The sequence below is a fragment of the Vipera berus genome, assembly GCF_964194415.1.
Source record: "Vipera berus genome assembly, chromosome: 1".
NCBI lineage: Eukaryota > Metazoa > Chordata > Lepidosauria > Squamata > Viperidae > Vipera > Vipera berus.
Window position 1 is genome coordinate 157,813,779 of NC_138202.1, and position 17,878 is coordinate 157,831,656.

A 17,878-nucleotide genomic window follows, 5' to 3' on the forward strand; every position below is an offset into this window, starting at 1 on the left:
CCATTAATTCTATGAATCCTAGCTAAGAATTTAATTAATATATCTATTAAAGTCATAAAGATAAAAACAATATGTTTGACTAAGTGCATGTTCTGTATTTTCAGATAATACACATTTATTGTTCAGAGCATTAATTTTACAAACGAAAGACGCATTCTATCAACAAACATCTGTTTAAAATTGTCCTAATGATACATATAAATAAGGTTAAAAGGTAAAGGTTCCCCCGCACATGCGTGCTAGTCATTTCCAACTCTAGGGGCCGGTGCTCATCTCTGTTTCAAAGCCGAAGAGCCAGCGCTTGTCCGAGGACGTATCCGTGGTCATGTGGCCGGCATGACTAGACGCCAAAAGCGCACGGAACGCTGTTACCTTCCCACCGTAGTGGTCCCTATTTTTCTACTTGCATTTTTACGTGCTTTCAAACTGCTAGGTTGGCAGAAGCTGGGACGAGTAACAGGCGCTCACTGTTACGCGGCACTCGGGATTCGACCCGCCAAACTGCCGACCATCTGATCGACAAGCTCAGCGTCCTAACCCACTGAGCCACCGCGTCCCTACATATAAATAAAGCTACACATTAACTAATTCAAACTGCACTCCTAATGGAAACAGATAATAGAAGATAAATGTGATATCTAAGTTATGCCCTTCTATCAATGGAAACTATTTTCTAAACATTGCTGGTCCCTAAACTTACCTACTAATCATCTATCTATCTATCATCTATCCATCCATCCATCAGCAGTTTTGATCAAGAGAGGGACGTTTAGGTAGATTCTACTCAAAGAGAAGAGAAATGATACAGGGGCATGAATGGAGTGGAACGTGGTTTGTTCATGTACATAACAAACACTTGGAAGTTCAAACAGAACTTTCCAGGTGAGTCAGTCTATTTGAACCCTACTTTAATACAACATGCATTGGAAGTTGGGTTCAAAATCTTCATTTTATTTTTCAAAGAGCTGTCACTACAAGTTTTTTTTGAAAATAAAAATTTGTTAGAAATAATTTATTTTCCAAATATTGTATGAGTTAGCTCAGGCGTTCCCAATCGGGGGTGCGAAAACTTGGGTTTTCAAAATTATAGTGTATACGCATAATTCGTTGCTGTTATTTCAAACTTTTGTAAGGGGTGCAAGAATATATCAGAAGAGTTCTAGGAGTGCGGGGTATAGAGAATGTTAGGAGCTGCTGAGTTAGCTAGTGAGCTAATATCAAATAAGTTCACAGAATAATAAACATTTCTACAGGGCAAGCGTTCTTAATTGCACTTAATTGCAAAGCTGTAATAAATTTAAAGACCTGTGCAGTTCTGGTCACTTTTTGAAATCAGACCTATATTTCATTAGTGCTTAGCTGTGATGTACAGGTTTCCTAGAAAGTCTGAACAGATTCGCCATTTTATATTCCCTTATGCTCATTTAATGTTTCTAACCCCATGAAACACAAGCCCGGATTAATAGATTGAGTATATATATGTGCTGGGGGGGGGGGGAAATGTACTTCCTTACCAGATTGACAATTGTTGTAATTTGGAATATATGTCAGATTTGGGCCAATGCAGCATGGCTAGCACATTTGTCACTCTGAAAAGCTCGAACGGCTTATACTGATCCAAGTATTTGTGAAAGAGGGATACAATCCTGAAAGCCAAAAAGATACACATTACAAAATTATGTTTCAAGTTAGAATGTTCTTTAGAGTGACCCATTCCATTATTCATACCAGACAACAAGCAGCAAAGCACAATTTTAAAACAAGTAGACATAAACCATCTCTTTCTTTAGCATCTTGCAGCAATTTGTATTTAATTATTAGTTTTTTTGACCTGCCATACATACTAGAGATATTTTTTGCATTAGTAGTATAGTACTGTCTGGAATAAAAATAACATCCTGGTTAATACCTTCATCCTAATCATTGCAATTTCACCCAGCAATGACAACTGGAGTTTTCCCCCATTTAAATAATGCCCTTCCATATTTTGAGATAATTTTTCTGAAATAACATACAGGTGATACTCGAAAAATTAGAATATCGTGCAAAAGTTCATTTATTTCAGTAATGCAACTTAAAAGGGGAAACTAATATATGAGATAGATTCATTACATGCAAAGCAAGATAGTTCAAGCCGTGATTTGTCATAATTGTGATGATTATGGCATACAGCTCATGAAAAACCAAATCCACAATCTCAGAAAATTAGAATATTACATGCAATCAATAAAACAAGGAGTGTACATAGAACAATATCGGACCTCTGAAAAGTATAAGCATGCATATCTACTCAGTACTTGGTTTGGGCCCCTTTTGCAGCAATTACTGCCTCAGTGCGGCGTGGCAAGGAAGCTATCAGCCTGTGGCACTGCTGAGGTGTTATGGAAGACCAGGATGCTTCCTCTCCAGGCGAGTTAAAACAATACAAATAAGTACACTTTAAAATAGAATTAAATAAGACTAGCCCACAATTAAACAAATTAAAATTAAAATTAAATTAAAATTAAAATTTAATCATCACAATTGTGACAAATCACGGCTTGAACTATCTTGCTTTGCATGTAATGAGTCTATCTCATATATTAGTTTCCCCTTTTAAGTTGCATTACTGAAATAAATGAACTTTTGCACAATATTCTAATTTTTCGAGTTTCACCTGCACAGTTCCATATACAGTTCAATATAACCCGCAAGTATTTAACCTTCTTCCCAATTTTAAAACCTGTTTTATTCATCAGGGTTTCTGGATCAAGCATGGTCATAGTTTTATTTGACATTTTTCTTCTTTGCTTAATTTATTTTAAATCCAGCTAATGCACCAAACTCTTTTAGTTTCTTCATTAAACATTCTGTACCATTCTTGGGTTCTTGTATAATCCAGGTTAAAGCATTAGCAAAAGACCCTATTTTATAAGGCTTTAAATTTTCGAGCCTATTGTTTTCTCATCCTGATATTTCTCTTCAAAACTCGTAGAACTAAAATAAAAAAGCAGAGGTGACAAAGGACATCCTTGTCTACAGCATGATCCTAAGCATGTCTAGCTACTGCAAGTTTTTACTTATGAGAAATACATTGACTTGGGCTATAATACTAGGTAAGTAGTATAAAATGCAGTGTTACATGTTGACTAAATTATACCTGGACTAAAGAAACTACCCCCTTCATGGATTACTGCCTTGTCGTGGCGAAGGGGCTTGCATAATTCAATAAAGCTATAAGCTATGCCGTGCAGGGCCACCCAAGACGGAAAGGTCATAGCAGAGAGTTCTGACAAAACGTGATCCACTGGAGAAGGAAATGGCAACCCACTCCAGTATCTTTGCCATGAAAACCCTATGGACAGTACCAAAAGGCAAAACTATATGACGCTGGAAGATGAGCCCCTCAGGTCGGAAGGCGTCCAATATGCTACTGGGGAAGAGCAGAGGGCTAGTACTAGTAGCGCCAGAAAGAATGAAGCGACTGGGCTAAAGCCGAAAGGACCCTCAGCTGTGGATGTGTCTAGTGGTGAAAGGATAGGAACCTGGAATGTAAGATCCCTGAATCAAGGAAAGCTGGACGTGGTCAAACAAGAGATGACAAGACTGAACATCGACATCTTAGGAATCAGCAAACTAAAATGGACAGGAATGGGTGAATTTAATTCAGATGACCATCAGGTATACTACTGCGGGCAAGAATCCCTCAGAAGAAATGGAGTAGCCTTTATAGTCAATAAAAGAGTAGGAAAAGCAATACTGGGATACAATCCTCAAAATGACAGAATGATCTCAGTTCGAATCCAAGGGAAACCATTCAATATCACAGTAGTCCAAGTCTATGCCCCAACCACCGGTGCTGAAGAGGATGAAATTGACCGGTTCTATGAAGCCCTACAGCACCTTATAGAACTAATACCCAAAAATGATGTCCTTATCATCATGGGGGATTGGAATGCTAAAGTAGGAAGCCAAAAGATAACCGGAATAACAGGCAAGTTTGGCCTTGGAGTACAAAATGAAGCAGGGCACAGGCTGATAGAATTTTGTCAACAGAATACGATGGTCATAGCAAACACTCTTTTCCAACAACCCAAGAGACGGCTCTACACATGGACATCACCAGACGGTCAACACAGAAATCAGATTGACTATATGCTCTGCAGCCAAAGATGGAGAAGCTCTATACAGTCAGTAAAAAAGACCAGGAGCTGACTGTGGCTCAGACCATGAGCTTCTCATTGCAAAGTTTAGGCTTAAACTGAAGAAAGGAGGGAAAAGCACTAGGCCACTCAGGTATGAATTAAATCATATCCCTGTTGAATATAAAGTAGAGGTGACAAATAGATTTAAGGAATTAGATCTGATAGACAGAGTGCCTGAAGAACTATGGACAGAGGTTCGCAACACTGTACATCAGGTAGCATCCAAAACCATCCCAAAGAAAAAGAAATGCAAGAAAGCAAAATGGCTGTCTGAGGAAGCTTTGCAAATAGCTGAGGAAAGGAGGAAAGTGAAAGGCAAGGGAGAAAAAGAAAGATACTCCCAATTGAATGCAGAATTCCAGAGAATAGCTAGAAGAGATAAGAATTCCTTCTTAAATGAACAGTGCAAACAAATAGAAGAAAACAATAGAATAGGGAGGACCAGAGATCTTTTCAAGAAAATTGGAGAGATGAAGGGAACGTTTCATGCAAAAATGGGCATGATAAAGGACCAAAACGGCAGGGACCTAACAGAGGCAGAAGAGATTAAGAAGAGGTGGCAAAATTACACAGAAGAACTATACAAGAATGAGCTTAACGTCCCTGATAATCACAATGAGGTGGTCACTGACCTCGAGCCAGACATCCTAGAATGTGAAGTGAAGTGGGCCTTAGAAAAGCTGAGCAACAACAAAGCTAGTGGAGGTGACAGTATTCCAGCTGAGCTATTCAAAATCTTAAAAGACGATGCAGTAAAAGTGCTACACTCAATTTGCCAGCAAATTTGGAAAACTCAACAGTGGCCACAGGATTGGAAAAAATCAGTTTACATTCCAATTCCAAAGAAAGGCAGTGCCAAAGAATGTTCAAACTATCGCACCATTGCACTCATTTCTCATGCTAGTAAAGTTATGCTTAAAATCCTACAAGCTAGACTCCAGCAGTATGTGGATCGAGAACTACCAGAAGTACAGGGAGGATTTCGAAGAGGCAGAGGAACTAGAGATCAAATTGCCAACATACGCTGGATCATGGAGAAAGCTAGAGAGTTCCAGTAAAACATCTACTTCTGCTTCATTGACTATGCTAAAGCCTTTGATTGTGTGGATCATAACAAACTGTGGCAAGTTCTTAAAGAGATGGGCGTACCAGACCATCTTATTTGTCTCTTGAGAAACCTATATGTGGGCCAAGAAGCAACAGTGAGAACTGGACACGGAACCACTGATTGGTTCAAAATTGGGAAAGGAGTCCGGCAAGGCTGTATACTGTCGCCCTGCCTATTTAACTTATATGCAGAGCACATCATGAGAAAGGCAGGACTAGATGAATCAAAAGTTGGAATTAAGATTGCCGGAAGAAATATCAACAACCTAAGATATGCAGATGATACCACTCTAATGGCAGAAAGTGAAGAAGAACTAAAGAGCCTCTTGTTGCGGGTGAAGAAGGAGAGTGCAAAAGTTGGCTTGAAACTTAACATTAAGAAAACTAAGATCATGGCATCCGTCCCTCTCAATTCCTGGCAAATAGATGGGGAAGAAATGGAGGTAGTGACAGATTTTATTTTCCTGGGCTCCAAGATCACTGCAGATGGAGACTGTAGCCAAGAAATTAAAAGACGCTTGCTCCTCAGGAGGAAAGCCATGACAAATTTAGACAGCACACTAAAAAGCAGAGACATCACCCTGTCAACAAAAGTGCGTATAGTCAAGGCCATGGTCTTCCCAGTTGCAATGTATGGCAGTGAAAGTTGGACCATAAGAAAGGCCGAGCGCCAAAGAATTGAGGCCTTTGAGCTATGGTGCTGGAGAAGACTCCTGCGAGTCCCTTGGACTGCAAGGCGATCAAACCGGTCAGTCCTAGAGGAGATTAACCCTGACTGCTCTTTAGAAGGCCAGATCCTGAAGTTGAAACTCAAACACTTTGGCCACCTAATGAGAAGGAAGGACTCACTGGAGAAGAGCCTAATGCTGGGAAAGATTGAGGGCGAGAGAAGAAGGGGACGACAGAGAATGAGGTGGCTGGATGGAGTCACTGAAGCAGTAGGTGTGAGCTTAAATGGACTCCAGAAGATGGTAGAGGACAGGAAGGCCTGGAGGAACATTGTCCATAGGGTCGCGATGGGTCGGACACGACTTCGCAGCTAACAACATGGGTTTAATCTTTTTTAATTTTTGTATTGTCTTTTTTATATATGCCCTGTGAACCGCCCTGAGTCCCTACCAAGGAGAAGGGCGGTATACAAATTAAATAAAACTTAAACTTAAACTTAAACTTAAAAAAAGAAACTACAGGTATTTCTGCTATTATAACAGAGAGTAAATGTGACAGAAGTAATTGTATCATGCTTGAATACCGCAACTATGTCATAATTTTTAGATGAGAATTTTAGAGAAACAAATATTACAAATCTGAAAAAAAAAGCTGGTCGCAGACCAATGACTTAAAAAGTCTGTAGGGGAAAAAATAAGTTAATATAAAAGTAAGCATCCTATATTCTTTACCCTAACTCTGATCAGGACATTATGTCATTGCATTTCAAAGAAAGGACCATAAAATGAGGGGTATTAATAGTCCTACATTCCTTATTATGTTCTTGAATATAACCATGGCATAAAAATGTCTTAATGAAAACAGTACAGATATTGGGAGAATTATTCTGAACATGCAAGTCTGTCTCAGAAATGCTCATATTGTGAAGATGGGTATCTTTTACACGATACAAAGTTCATTATTATGTGTCAAACATAAGGCATAACAATTAATACTAGATAAGGAAGAACAGAAGAGATAAATTTTTGAAGAATCCGCTAGAGCTGAAATCAATTCTTACTTATGGATTATAATTGAAACAATTACTGAATAAGCCTGGTTATTTGGACTGTGCAGATGTTATGCTGCACTAAGCTACCTTTTAAAATTTCTGACACAATTATTATCGGTTTCAATCTATACAGGTAGTCCTCATTTAATGTTTGCTTCAGACACCGACCATTTGAAATTATGACAGTGAGGAAAAAGTAACTTTGTAACCCATGCCTGCATTTTTACAACCTTTGCAGCATCTCTCTTTCTTGCTCCTGTGCTGACCTTTACAGTTAGAATGCATTGTCCTGCATAAAATTGTTAAGCACTGTCACGGTCCCAGGATTTTTCACTTAGCAACTGCTTTGCTTAACAAGTGATTTCAGCAATTGCGCTTGCTAAACAAGGACTATCTGTAATGTGTTTTTCCTAGAAAAGAACAAATTGCTTTCATCTCTACAATTATTTGAAGATAAATATTGTACATTTAAAACTCAAAGAAACAAGGAAACTTTTATGATGAAATTCCAGCTACATTCAGGAACAGCTTAGAAAAGAAATACACGAAGATTCTCTTGCAAAATAGAATAGTTGCTCACAAAAATAAAGAATAACTCAAAACATGAATAAGATTCTTATACTGTATTAGAGGATTACTTTTCAATCAGTAGTGGATTTCTGTATTGTACTTCTTGCATTTTTTCTGCCACAATTAACGTTTGGTACCGATCCAAATCATCTGCGACTAGTAGAATCTTTTCACTTAACCTAAAAAAGAAATGTACATATATTTATATATGCATGTTTCTCATAGAAAAACTGCCTGAGCATTCAGAAAGTCCATCATTCTTACTTTTATTTATTTTTTAATTCCATTTATATCCCGCCCTTCTCCGAAGACTCAGGGCGGCTTTACAAATATACTTTTAAAATATACTATGCTAATCAACCAAGAACAAATTTTACAAAACAAATATTCTGAAAGCCATGGAAAAATGTTGGAAGCTTAGATGAATAACACAAGATAATTTTCAACAAATAAAAAAATGGTGAAATTTTTGAAGTCAAAGTTTATTAGTGATTTTGACCTGACAGCAATATAAAATATTTGCTACTGATTTCGTGTGTGCAGGTGGGTGTCTACTGCTTTACAGATAAGTCCTTGACTTACGAACTCAATTCAATCCAAAATTTTTGTTGCTAAGTGAAACATTTGTTAAGTGAATGCTGCCTCATTTTGTGATCTTCCTTGAAGTGAATCGCTGCAGCTGTTAAGTTAGTAGCACGGTTGTTAAGTGAATCTGGCTTCTCCATGGATTTTGCTTATTGGAAGCTCACAAAAGCTGATGACATGACTCAGGGACACTGCAACCATCCTAAATATGAGTCCGTTGCCAAGTGTCTGAATTGTGACCTTGGGAATGCTGAAGTGGTCGTTAAGTGTGAAAAATGATCCTAACTCACTTTTCAGTGCCGCTGTAACTTTGAATGGTCACTTAACCAACTGTTGTAAGTTGAAGACTATCTGTACTTCTCAGCCTCGCCTAGGTTTTTCTATTACCTGAGAGTCTTCCATCTCTTCTACTATTATACAGATATATATGAGAGGAACTGAAGAAAGCATATAGGACAGACCTGGGCATTTTACAGCCCCTTGGCTGTCCCTGTATGGCCTGTGTGAGGTCAATTGGAAGTTAGAAGTCAAATGCAAATAAATGTACGCCATGCATGCAATACAACAGCATTGCTTTTATTTTGAAAGCAACTGCTTTTTTCCCCAATTTACATATGTGCATGTTTGTGTGTCTATGCACCTTCCCAGCCCTGGTTTCTCATGAATTGCCCCCCGCCCCCCAATCTAGCATAGCCCAAATATATTAACAGGGAATGAAAAATGGAAGCATCATAGTAACTCATCCTGTAGGAACACTGACTTTCACACCCCAATACAAATATTTTGCCAACTGTTCTGAACCAGCCCTCTTCTCACAACCCCTAATTAAAAGAAGAGTCTGGAAAGCGTCCAAGGCTAAAAGGCTTCTGCCAAGATTTAATTACGCAGTTAACAAAAACACAAGAGCTTGTCTTCTCAAGCGGAAAAGTTGCTTTCAGCAACCAGCCCCTCCCCAAACACTTCTTTTATAGAGAGCTCAGGGCGTGGTCTCCCTGTGCCTCCTCCCGAGGAGTCCCATAGTCTTTCTTTGTTTGTCCCTGCTCGTCTGCCTCCTGCGTCGGGCGTCCTTGAACAGGGCCAGCTGTGGGTCATCATCCTCCGCACTCTCGGGCTCACACAGCTGAGAAGAGGTCCCCGGCTGAGGACTCTGCAAAGCCTCCAAATCATCATCAGCCGGTTCGTTTCCCTCCTCCCCCACATCTGAGTCCTCCGATACATCGGAGCCGGCTGTCGGACCCACAGGCTGGCCCTGAGTCACAACACCAACTAAGACAGTATTATACCAGCTCATAAAAAAGTTTAGAAAAAAATAGCAACATAAACCACACGAAATATTTTTTAGATATAATTGACACAGTTCCACATAACGTGTGACCATTTGCGACCTCTGGTTGTGGAAACGCTTCTCAAATGCTGAATTTGCAATAGTATTTGAGTTAGATTTAAAAAGGAAAGAAGAAATTGGGATATTTGGTTCTGGTTCTGCACTGCTGGTGTCCTCAGAGTCATGCTGACCTGTGCCATTCCTTGAAGGTGTTTATCAGTCCCATGCTTTTCTCAATCTGACCCTGAAGAATCTTCCAGTTTTTGAAGGGATCTTCAGGAGAATAAAACTGCACGGACACTTTGCATGCTGTATGTAATTATCTAAGAGTCTTCATTAGGTTTGAGGAAGACCTTAGAAAAGCTCTAATAAAGCACTTTAAAATGCTTCTGAACATATGAGTATTTGCCTTTCAGGAAGGGAAAGGAGGGGAGGAAAAGGAAAGAGCAATTCTCCTGCATACAGGTAGAGTCACCTGTCTAGAAGCCCGGGCCACAACCTGCAAAGAATGCAATTCCTTATGAAGATAAGTCATTTACACTTAACATTTTGATTTCGGGGATTACAACCTGTATTTATGAGGAAATAACCCCTCAACAGCTTACACGTAAGTCATAATTTCAACTTTTTCACTTCTCTTAAAAAGAAAATACACAAATAAATTGGCAAGACAAATGCACTTACTCTTTTTGCATCTCTTGCTGTACCATGGGTGCAAGATGAACGAACAGTTGCATGACATTCAACACACTGTTGCAATGATCCTTAAGTTCTATCAGCTTTTCTTTGGCAAGTAACCTAAATTCAGTGCTGTTGAATTGTAAATTCTGGTAGAGTCCAAGAATGATAGAAAAATCCTCAACACGTAACTCATGTGAATGCTGGACAAAAATATTGTTGCATTTTTCTACCAGCGGCCAGTGCGGATAACTGACATTCCGGAGAAACTGTATAAATCGCCTGGCATCATTCACTGAGACGTTTGTTCTTTCAAACAAGTCTTCTGCTTTTTCTATTAACCGCTTTTTTAAATTCCACGAGGTAACAGAAGATATGCAGTTCATTACAACTGACAAAGCCCTAAAAACATAATTTAAAAAATTACGCTTATTCATTTCATCAGAAAATCTAACAATGCAAAAGAAAATGACATTAAGTAAAAAGAGGAAAAAAGAGGGTGATTTTTAAACAGGACATGTTAAGAGCACTTATATTAAGTAACTACCTGAAATGGAGAACAGATAAATGTTACACAATGAAGTTTTTGCCTTTCAGTAATGCTGTTCTTTTAAAAAAAAGGCACACCAAATTATTTCTCCTTGTTACAAGGACTGCAGTGCTTGCAGGCAAAACAATTGAAAGGGAGACTTCCGGTTTGCCGACGCAGCCGTTATGGATGCTTGGAGGATGGCTCTCGTCTTCCACGTCCAGTTTCCCATCACTGGGGGGCCCTAAAAGGGCCGAAGAGTCACACTGGAGAGGCGACCAGCAAGAAGGAGCTTTTGCAGAAATGCGGCAGAGCCGCAACTCTCCTGTTGGTGCCTGCATTCCCTTCGAACCGGTGGATGAAAGACCGGCCATAGCAACATGGCCGGTCACTAGGCTGCAGACAGCCGAAGTCACACTTACCACCAGGCAACATTAAAGCAGCGTGGAAGAGACTGGGTAAGATCAACCTCTTATTCTCCAATCTTCTTTTTTCCACCTAAATAAGCTGCTAAGCACCTTCCCCCCTGCAGAGAGGGAGGGAGGATTTCAACCCTCCCTTCAGAAACAGCGGCGATTGAACTTCCAGGGGTGATTTGAAAAGAAATGTTTAAAAATGAATTGGACCTCAACTAGAACTTTATTCCTTTAAAAAAAACTTGTGGACTAAAAGCTTTTGACTATCTACTCTTTACTTCCTATCCTTATTTGAAAACTTGGCTTTGTTCTTCTAAAATGGAAGACTCCTGTTCCACCAGGCCGACCTAGACTGACAGGCATCTTATTTAATTTATATTTAGTATTTTTAATTTATCTCCTAAATTCTCTAATTTAATTTAATGCACAGATGTTCTCAATTTTATTTCTATCTTGATCTCTGCACTTATTATATGTTTTGCTGTTAGCCGCCCTGAGTCCTTCGGGAGATAGGGCGGGATATAAATCCCATCAATAAATAAATAAATAAATAAGACGGGGTCTTCAAGTCCCGGTTAGGAACCAGGCCGCATAGCTGGAGGTGAGTGAAACTGTGCATGCAGTTTCTAGGGATCTGGGTTACACGATCCTCCCCCCACCCCATCCGTGGAAAAAATGTCTTCCACGAAACTTAATGACTGTTCATAAGTTATAACAGACCCAAAAAAACCTTGTCCTCAAAGTTACGACTGTTGCAACATCCCCACAGGTACATGATTGCATTTTGCAGACACATGATCGCATTTTTGGTGTTTGGCAACTGGCTCACTTTTATGGTCAGCTGCAGCACCCCCACAGTGACACAACTGCGCTTTCCAGGCTTAATTGTAGTCGTAATGAGGGCTACCTGTCTTTAAAAATCCCAAACTATATTGTCTCCACAATAGGGCACATTCAATTGTATATCTACAATAAGATAAGTTGAGAATATTCAGTAATAAACTTCCTTTCAGGCTCTTTTAAGATCTAGGAATTACACACCCAAAGCTGCCTGTCTGTATTCATGTCAGATGTTGGGTTTGCGGGAACAATGAGGGCATGCTTCCCTTATTAATTCTCTCCATTTAATCTTAAAAGACCTATGAATCCCTGGATGGAATCTTTATTAAATAAAAATTACCTTGAATCCTCTATGGAATCCAATTTCTTATCTACCAAATGAGCGATTTCACCCATGAGCGGACTATGATGTAGATGTTGTTCCTGTACACACATTGCAAATTTAGACAGCAGAGGTGGAGTCAGTCTGAGGATAACAAAGACAATACAGTTATTGTGCCAAAGGTCTACATATATGTTTACAAACTAGGGCAATTTTCAGTATTTCTCCATGAGTACACTTCCTAAAGAGAAATTTGCAGCTTAGAACCTTAATCAAGTAAAGGTAGAAAAGTCTTCCAGAAAGCATTCAACAACTGCATTCCAAGCAATTGGAATTAGTTGTCACCATAAATTCCAGTTCAAATATCCACCTACTTGTACTCTTTAAGGAATTGCTATTAAACTTAAGATCAGTTCAGCTCCAGCATAAATGTACCCCAAATATGCCGGATCCAAAGTACAGATAGTCCTTGACTTACAACAGCCCATTTAGTGACCGTTCCAAGTTACAATGGCACTGAAATAAGGGACTTATGACCATTTTTCACACTTGTGACTGTTGCAGCATCTCCATGGTCACATGATTTACACTGAGGTGCTTGGCAACTGACTCAGATTTATGACGGTTGCAGTGTCCCGGAGTCATGTGATCCCTTTTAGCAATCTTCTGACAAGCAAAGTCAATGGGGAAGCCAGATTCACTTAACAACCGTGTTACTAACTTTAACAACTGCAGTGAATCACTTAAGAAACGTGGCAAGAAAAATTGTAAAATGGGGCAAAACAAATTTCTCATTTAACTAGGTAAATTTTGGGCTCAATTGCGATCATAAATTGAGGACTACCTGTACATTTCCTGCTTCAGATCTAAATACTGCAGACCTCTAGTATTTAAGGCTTTACAGTGCTTCAGATTTAATTTGGAAAAAGTGCTGCAGAATGCACAGGACTATGAATAAAGCAGTCTGACTGCCTTATGTTCCCAACCTTTTCTATACCCCGCACCCCTAGAATGCTTCTGATATATTCTCGCACCCCTTATAAAAGTTTGAAACGCATTATGCATGTACACTATAATTTTGAAACTTCTAAACCTAAGTTTTCGCAACCCCTGGAATATCGTCTCGCACCCCCGGTTGAGAACCCGTCCTACAGTTTCTGCTTACTTAACTAGTCAATCATAATTGACAACCAACAACCATCAGGGCACATCCTTCACAATGTGTAGCTATTGAGGACATGAGCTTTTTACTCCTCATAGCTGAGCACAAAGTTCCCTCAGAATGGACAGCTGGTTCCTTCTTTGTTTCTTCCTCCCGCTGAACTTTACCGGCAAACTTTTGCTTGCTCTCCTTGTTCATGCACTCAGTTTGGACAAACTCCAATGAGCGAATAGGGAACTCAGAACTGCAGCCTAAAGTTACTAATAGTTTATTTTGAATCAATAACTAAAGTGATGTAGTCTTACATTTATAGTTTCTACTTTTAATGTAATAATCCATGCAAATTTATCTTACATCGCAATTTGAGCCACCAAATTCTATGAAAGAGACAAGAGAAAGGATTAAAAATATTATTGCCTAGTGCTAATTTTGTGAGATTTATTCTAAGCATGAATTTCCAATTAATATGAAAAGGAATAAACAGATAAAATGTACACTTGCTCATTTAATCGCTTCCAGCCTTCTACAACCAACTCTTCTACAAGCGAGTCATGGGCGTCAACTTCAAACCTTCAGAAGGAATAAAAAGTGAGCCAAACAAATGTCCATAAGATATTTTAGAGTTAAAATAAATCTACATATTGAGATCAATAAATTGTAACTTGGTAGCATATATTTGTTTTTGTTACACTATATACATGTACACATATGCATATGTATATGTGTGGGTGCGTGTATATAATGTATAGTGTGTGTATGTGTATTATTATATATATTTGTTCTGTAATAAATTTGTTCTATAATATATTATTAATGGATTAATGCACAAAGTACTACTTTCTTCTTTTCAAATATACCTTTTAGTAACAATGGACGATTTCTGAATTCCCAACCCATATGTAAAGTATCTAAATATTAATAAATTAAATTACACGTAACCACCCTTAAATGCTTGTAACAAAAATTCAGCCTTGTGGTGAATATCAACTACAACAGTGATTGATACTTTTCTATATGCTTGAGGAACAAATGGTATTTTGGAGTTCTGTTGCATTTTACTCCAGCAGCATTTCCCCAATGCAAGAGGCAATTTTAAAAACCAATCTTAACTTTTGTGTGGCAAAGGCAGGTCTCTGTACTTTGTCTTGATCACACCTGTTTTGTTCCTTTAGGTTTTTGCAAAGTACATATATACAATCTTTTACAGCTGCTATAACTCCATTTTTATGATTGCTAGATTGAACTTTTTCAAAAAGTATGAATATAAGCACATTTTAACACGTAATAAATTTGCCTGAGTGTATACAAGAGCAATTCATTTTTTGAAAATAAAATCATGACAAATTGTTGTAATTGCAATTCAATCTCACACTACTTACCAGAGCACACTGTATAACACATCCACTAATGATTCATTATCCATACATTCAATCTTATTTTCTGCCAAGATGCGAAGTACAAAAAACTGAGAATGACTTCTTATATAATCCATAGTTTCCGAGTACCTAGGCCTTTTCTTTTGAACTTGCACAAGTTTCTTAATTGCACTCCTCACATGTTTTTCAGAGAGTCTGGCTCTGTTCTTTGACACAAGACTGAACACTTGGTGTTCATCTGTAAAGTTATTTAGTTGGTTCAACAAAGTGTCGCTGCTCCAAGTTCGACGGTTAAAACATCTTGTTGCAATTGGATAAAAACGTCTTAGGCAAAGCATGTTTGTCATTTGGATAGTCTTCTTCCAAGGGAACCCAGAACTTCTTTCTTCATTTCTGACTGCCACAAGTACACATTAGGAAAAAGAAATGTTATTTGCAGATATAAAACATTGTTATTTCCTTTACCATATAATACGAAGTGACTGTAGGAAGAAAAAGAATGCAAAAGTATTAGTCTGCCAAGGTACATTTTACTAATAAGCCCCCCAATGCTTCAAAGAAGCCTTAATTAAATAGAAGGTACCCTTATTCAGACTAACCATAAAAACTATTGTGAGGAACCACAGTATTCACACATTTTGTTTTCCTCCTATTCTGGCCTAGCAGTCAGGAGGAATTCAGGGAGTTTAGCACAATTTGGAAATTAGCTATAACTTGTCATGACCTTTAACCATGCAACTATGTTCCTATGTCTCTGCCACTCTGTTCCCTCATCTCATCCTAAAAGGAAGCCTATGATGGATTCTATTTTTTCCCCATGTATTGACATAGCCCTTCTTATTGTGTAGAATTAAGTCTGGATTTTTTTATAACAAGTATCATTATTACCATTACTGACTCAACATCTGAGGTGCTGCATCAGTCAGTCTTCCACACAATTTACAAAATAACGTTCAAGAAGATGGGGGGGAGGGCTGTTAAAAAAAATAGTACAATTCAAACATCCACCATAAGGGGGGGGGGGAAATGAAATTAATTCAAAACCGTGGTGAATGTGAAAATACAAAACACCTCATAAGACCAAATATACAAAATGATACTGTGAAATAAGATTTGAAAATATGGTAATTCCTTATGGAATTTTTAAAGCAAAAGTTAAAAAAAGTTATTTGAATACCCAAGGTAATAGTGAATAAACATGATATCTATCTAAATGATGGCTGGGTGATTTTGAAAAAAAATTATAAAACCCTAGGGGACTAATGGCTTACACTTTTTCTTAATGTTACAAAGATTGGATTAAAAGAGAATCATCTTCGTTTCATGAAAACTGCGTAAGAAACAATTCATTAACAGCGAGTATATTTGATATTTTTATAATAGCATTTATTATTTTCATATGACACCAATAATTGTTAAAATATGACGTACATTTCTGGCACCGCTTCAGTAAGTTTCTTACTGCTAAAGCTCAACTAGGTTTCTCCGAGACACTCTCCCTGGTTCGTCATTTATTTTTTAGAAAATAAAAAATGTTTCCTTTCAACACGTTTGCAAAATTTTATTCTTCCAGTGAGTACCTAAGCTGCAGCTACAGTGAGTGCCAATTCACGAAGGCACCATAGCTCTTCTCCCAAGCTGAAATTTCAAGAAGGAAGCATGCCACGAAAAAGACAAAAGAGAGCATCTGCCCCAAAATCTTTCCAAACAACTGCAACGTTTTGCAAAGACACATATTTGAGGTAGCCATGAGGCAGGCCATAAAGGAAAATATAGATAATACCTATGGATGCTGTATGTCATAAATGTGAGGTAGGACACAAAAGTAAGGCATAGAGAGTAATGCGTGTATTAGTTAGAAGAAGACCCAGGAAATGGAAAATGTCAGACCACACATTCACCCCTGGGGCACCTTTGAGATAGCTGTCAGAGTTCAGTTACAGCTAACCACATATGTCTCGCTTGTACCCAACCACAGACATAGCACAGGAAACTTAGATGCTAGCAAGGGGCCTGTGACCATTGTTAGAAACAAGGTTGCACGATATTTAGCTAGAATTTCGCACTGCAAAGGGAGGGGCTAGGGATGAGCTAGAAGGGGGCTTAGAATCCATGTAACCAATCAGAATTAGTAATTTACATTTCCGTGTTCTGTGACTTTTGAAGACTATAAATGTACCTGCTTGTTTCCTGGAAAGGGGTTCAGACATTGCCTTTGCTCTCTAATCTGAACCTTTTGCGCGCAAAATAAAACAAACTTCTTTTGATTCCGAGGTCTGAGTCTCTTAATTCTGCAACAGCCACAAAAACCCCATCGCAATCTAGAAAAAGCATACCGCACCGTCTTTCTAAGCAGCGAAAAACAAACCTTGGGCGATGGGAATTACGCAGAAGCAGGATACGACCTTCTGACACGATTTCCTCGACTTTGCGCGTAACGGAGCGCATCTTATCACGGGAGCTGCTTTAGAAATCAACACCTAGCTGAACTCTGCACAAACGGCTGAAATTCTCCCTTCCGTTGGGTACAAGATGCGGCAGGAGCAAATTAAACCCACGCGGTTCCCTACGGGCGGCCATGCTGCCGGTTAGCAAGGAAGACGCCCCGCGAATGACCCACCGCCGGCTCCGCCTCAAGAATATCACGTGGTGGAAATGCATCCCGGTTGCGTGAAACCTCAAAGCTTCCCGCGGAATTCCACCTACGGTACAAAAAGCGCCTGAGGAACGCCGGCCGTATCCAGCCGTTTTTCCAAGATTGAATTTAATCGCGCCTCCTCGGCTTCCGTAACCGTCTGTTCGATGCCCGCTCAAAGAATCCGCTACTGTCCTCCATTTCCCAGCGTGCCTCACCGTCAATCTCGTTGCCTTTCGGGAATTGTAGTCTTCAAACGGAGCGACGCTTCGGTTTCGCAGGCGGGAATTCAGACGTTGATAATGTAAAAAAAGGGCAATTTTCTACTTCTACCTGTGCCATATCTTGATTTTTATTGTACAGTAATTTTTTTCGATTGCAATGACCCACCCGGAATCGTGAGTTGGGAGGATAGCAAAGTTTAATCAAA

The 17,878-nt window shown here is 39.0% G+C and overlaps 1 protein-coding gene across 3 annotated transcripts in view; it reads right to left on the reverse strand.

Annotated features, from left to right (window-relative positions):
• FASTKD1 (FAST kinase domains 1) overlaps positions 1-17,732 on the reverse strand; it is a 36,185-nt gene extending 18,453 nt beyond the window's left edge. The window contains exons 1-7 of one of the 3 annotated variants that reach the window (XM_081313585.1): positions 17,667-17,732; positions 14,817-15,210; positions 13,933-14,007; positions 12,294-12,419; positions 10,175-10,570; positions 7,650-7,760; positions 1,515-1,646 (exon numbers count right to left, since the gene is read on the reverse strand). In XM_081313585.1, the coding sequence (XP_081169711.1) occupies positions 1,515-1,646; positions 7,650-7,760; positions 10,175-10,570; positions 12,294-12,419; positions 13,933-14,007; positions 14,817-15,160 (1,184 nt within the window). In that variant the 5' untranslated portion in view covers positions 15,161-15,210; positions 17,667-17,732. Of the gene's footprint in view, positions 1-1,514; positions 1,647-7,649; positions 7,761-10,174; positions 10,571-12,293; positions 12,420-13,932; positions 14,008-14,816; positions 15,211-17,181; positions 17,421-17,666 lie in introns of those variants that run through there. The other 2 variants (XM_081313586.1, XM_081313584.1) reach the window with 2 other exon arrangements.
• Between the last annotated feature and the right edge of the window lie 146 nt (positions 17,733-17,878).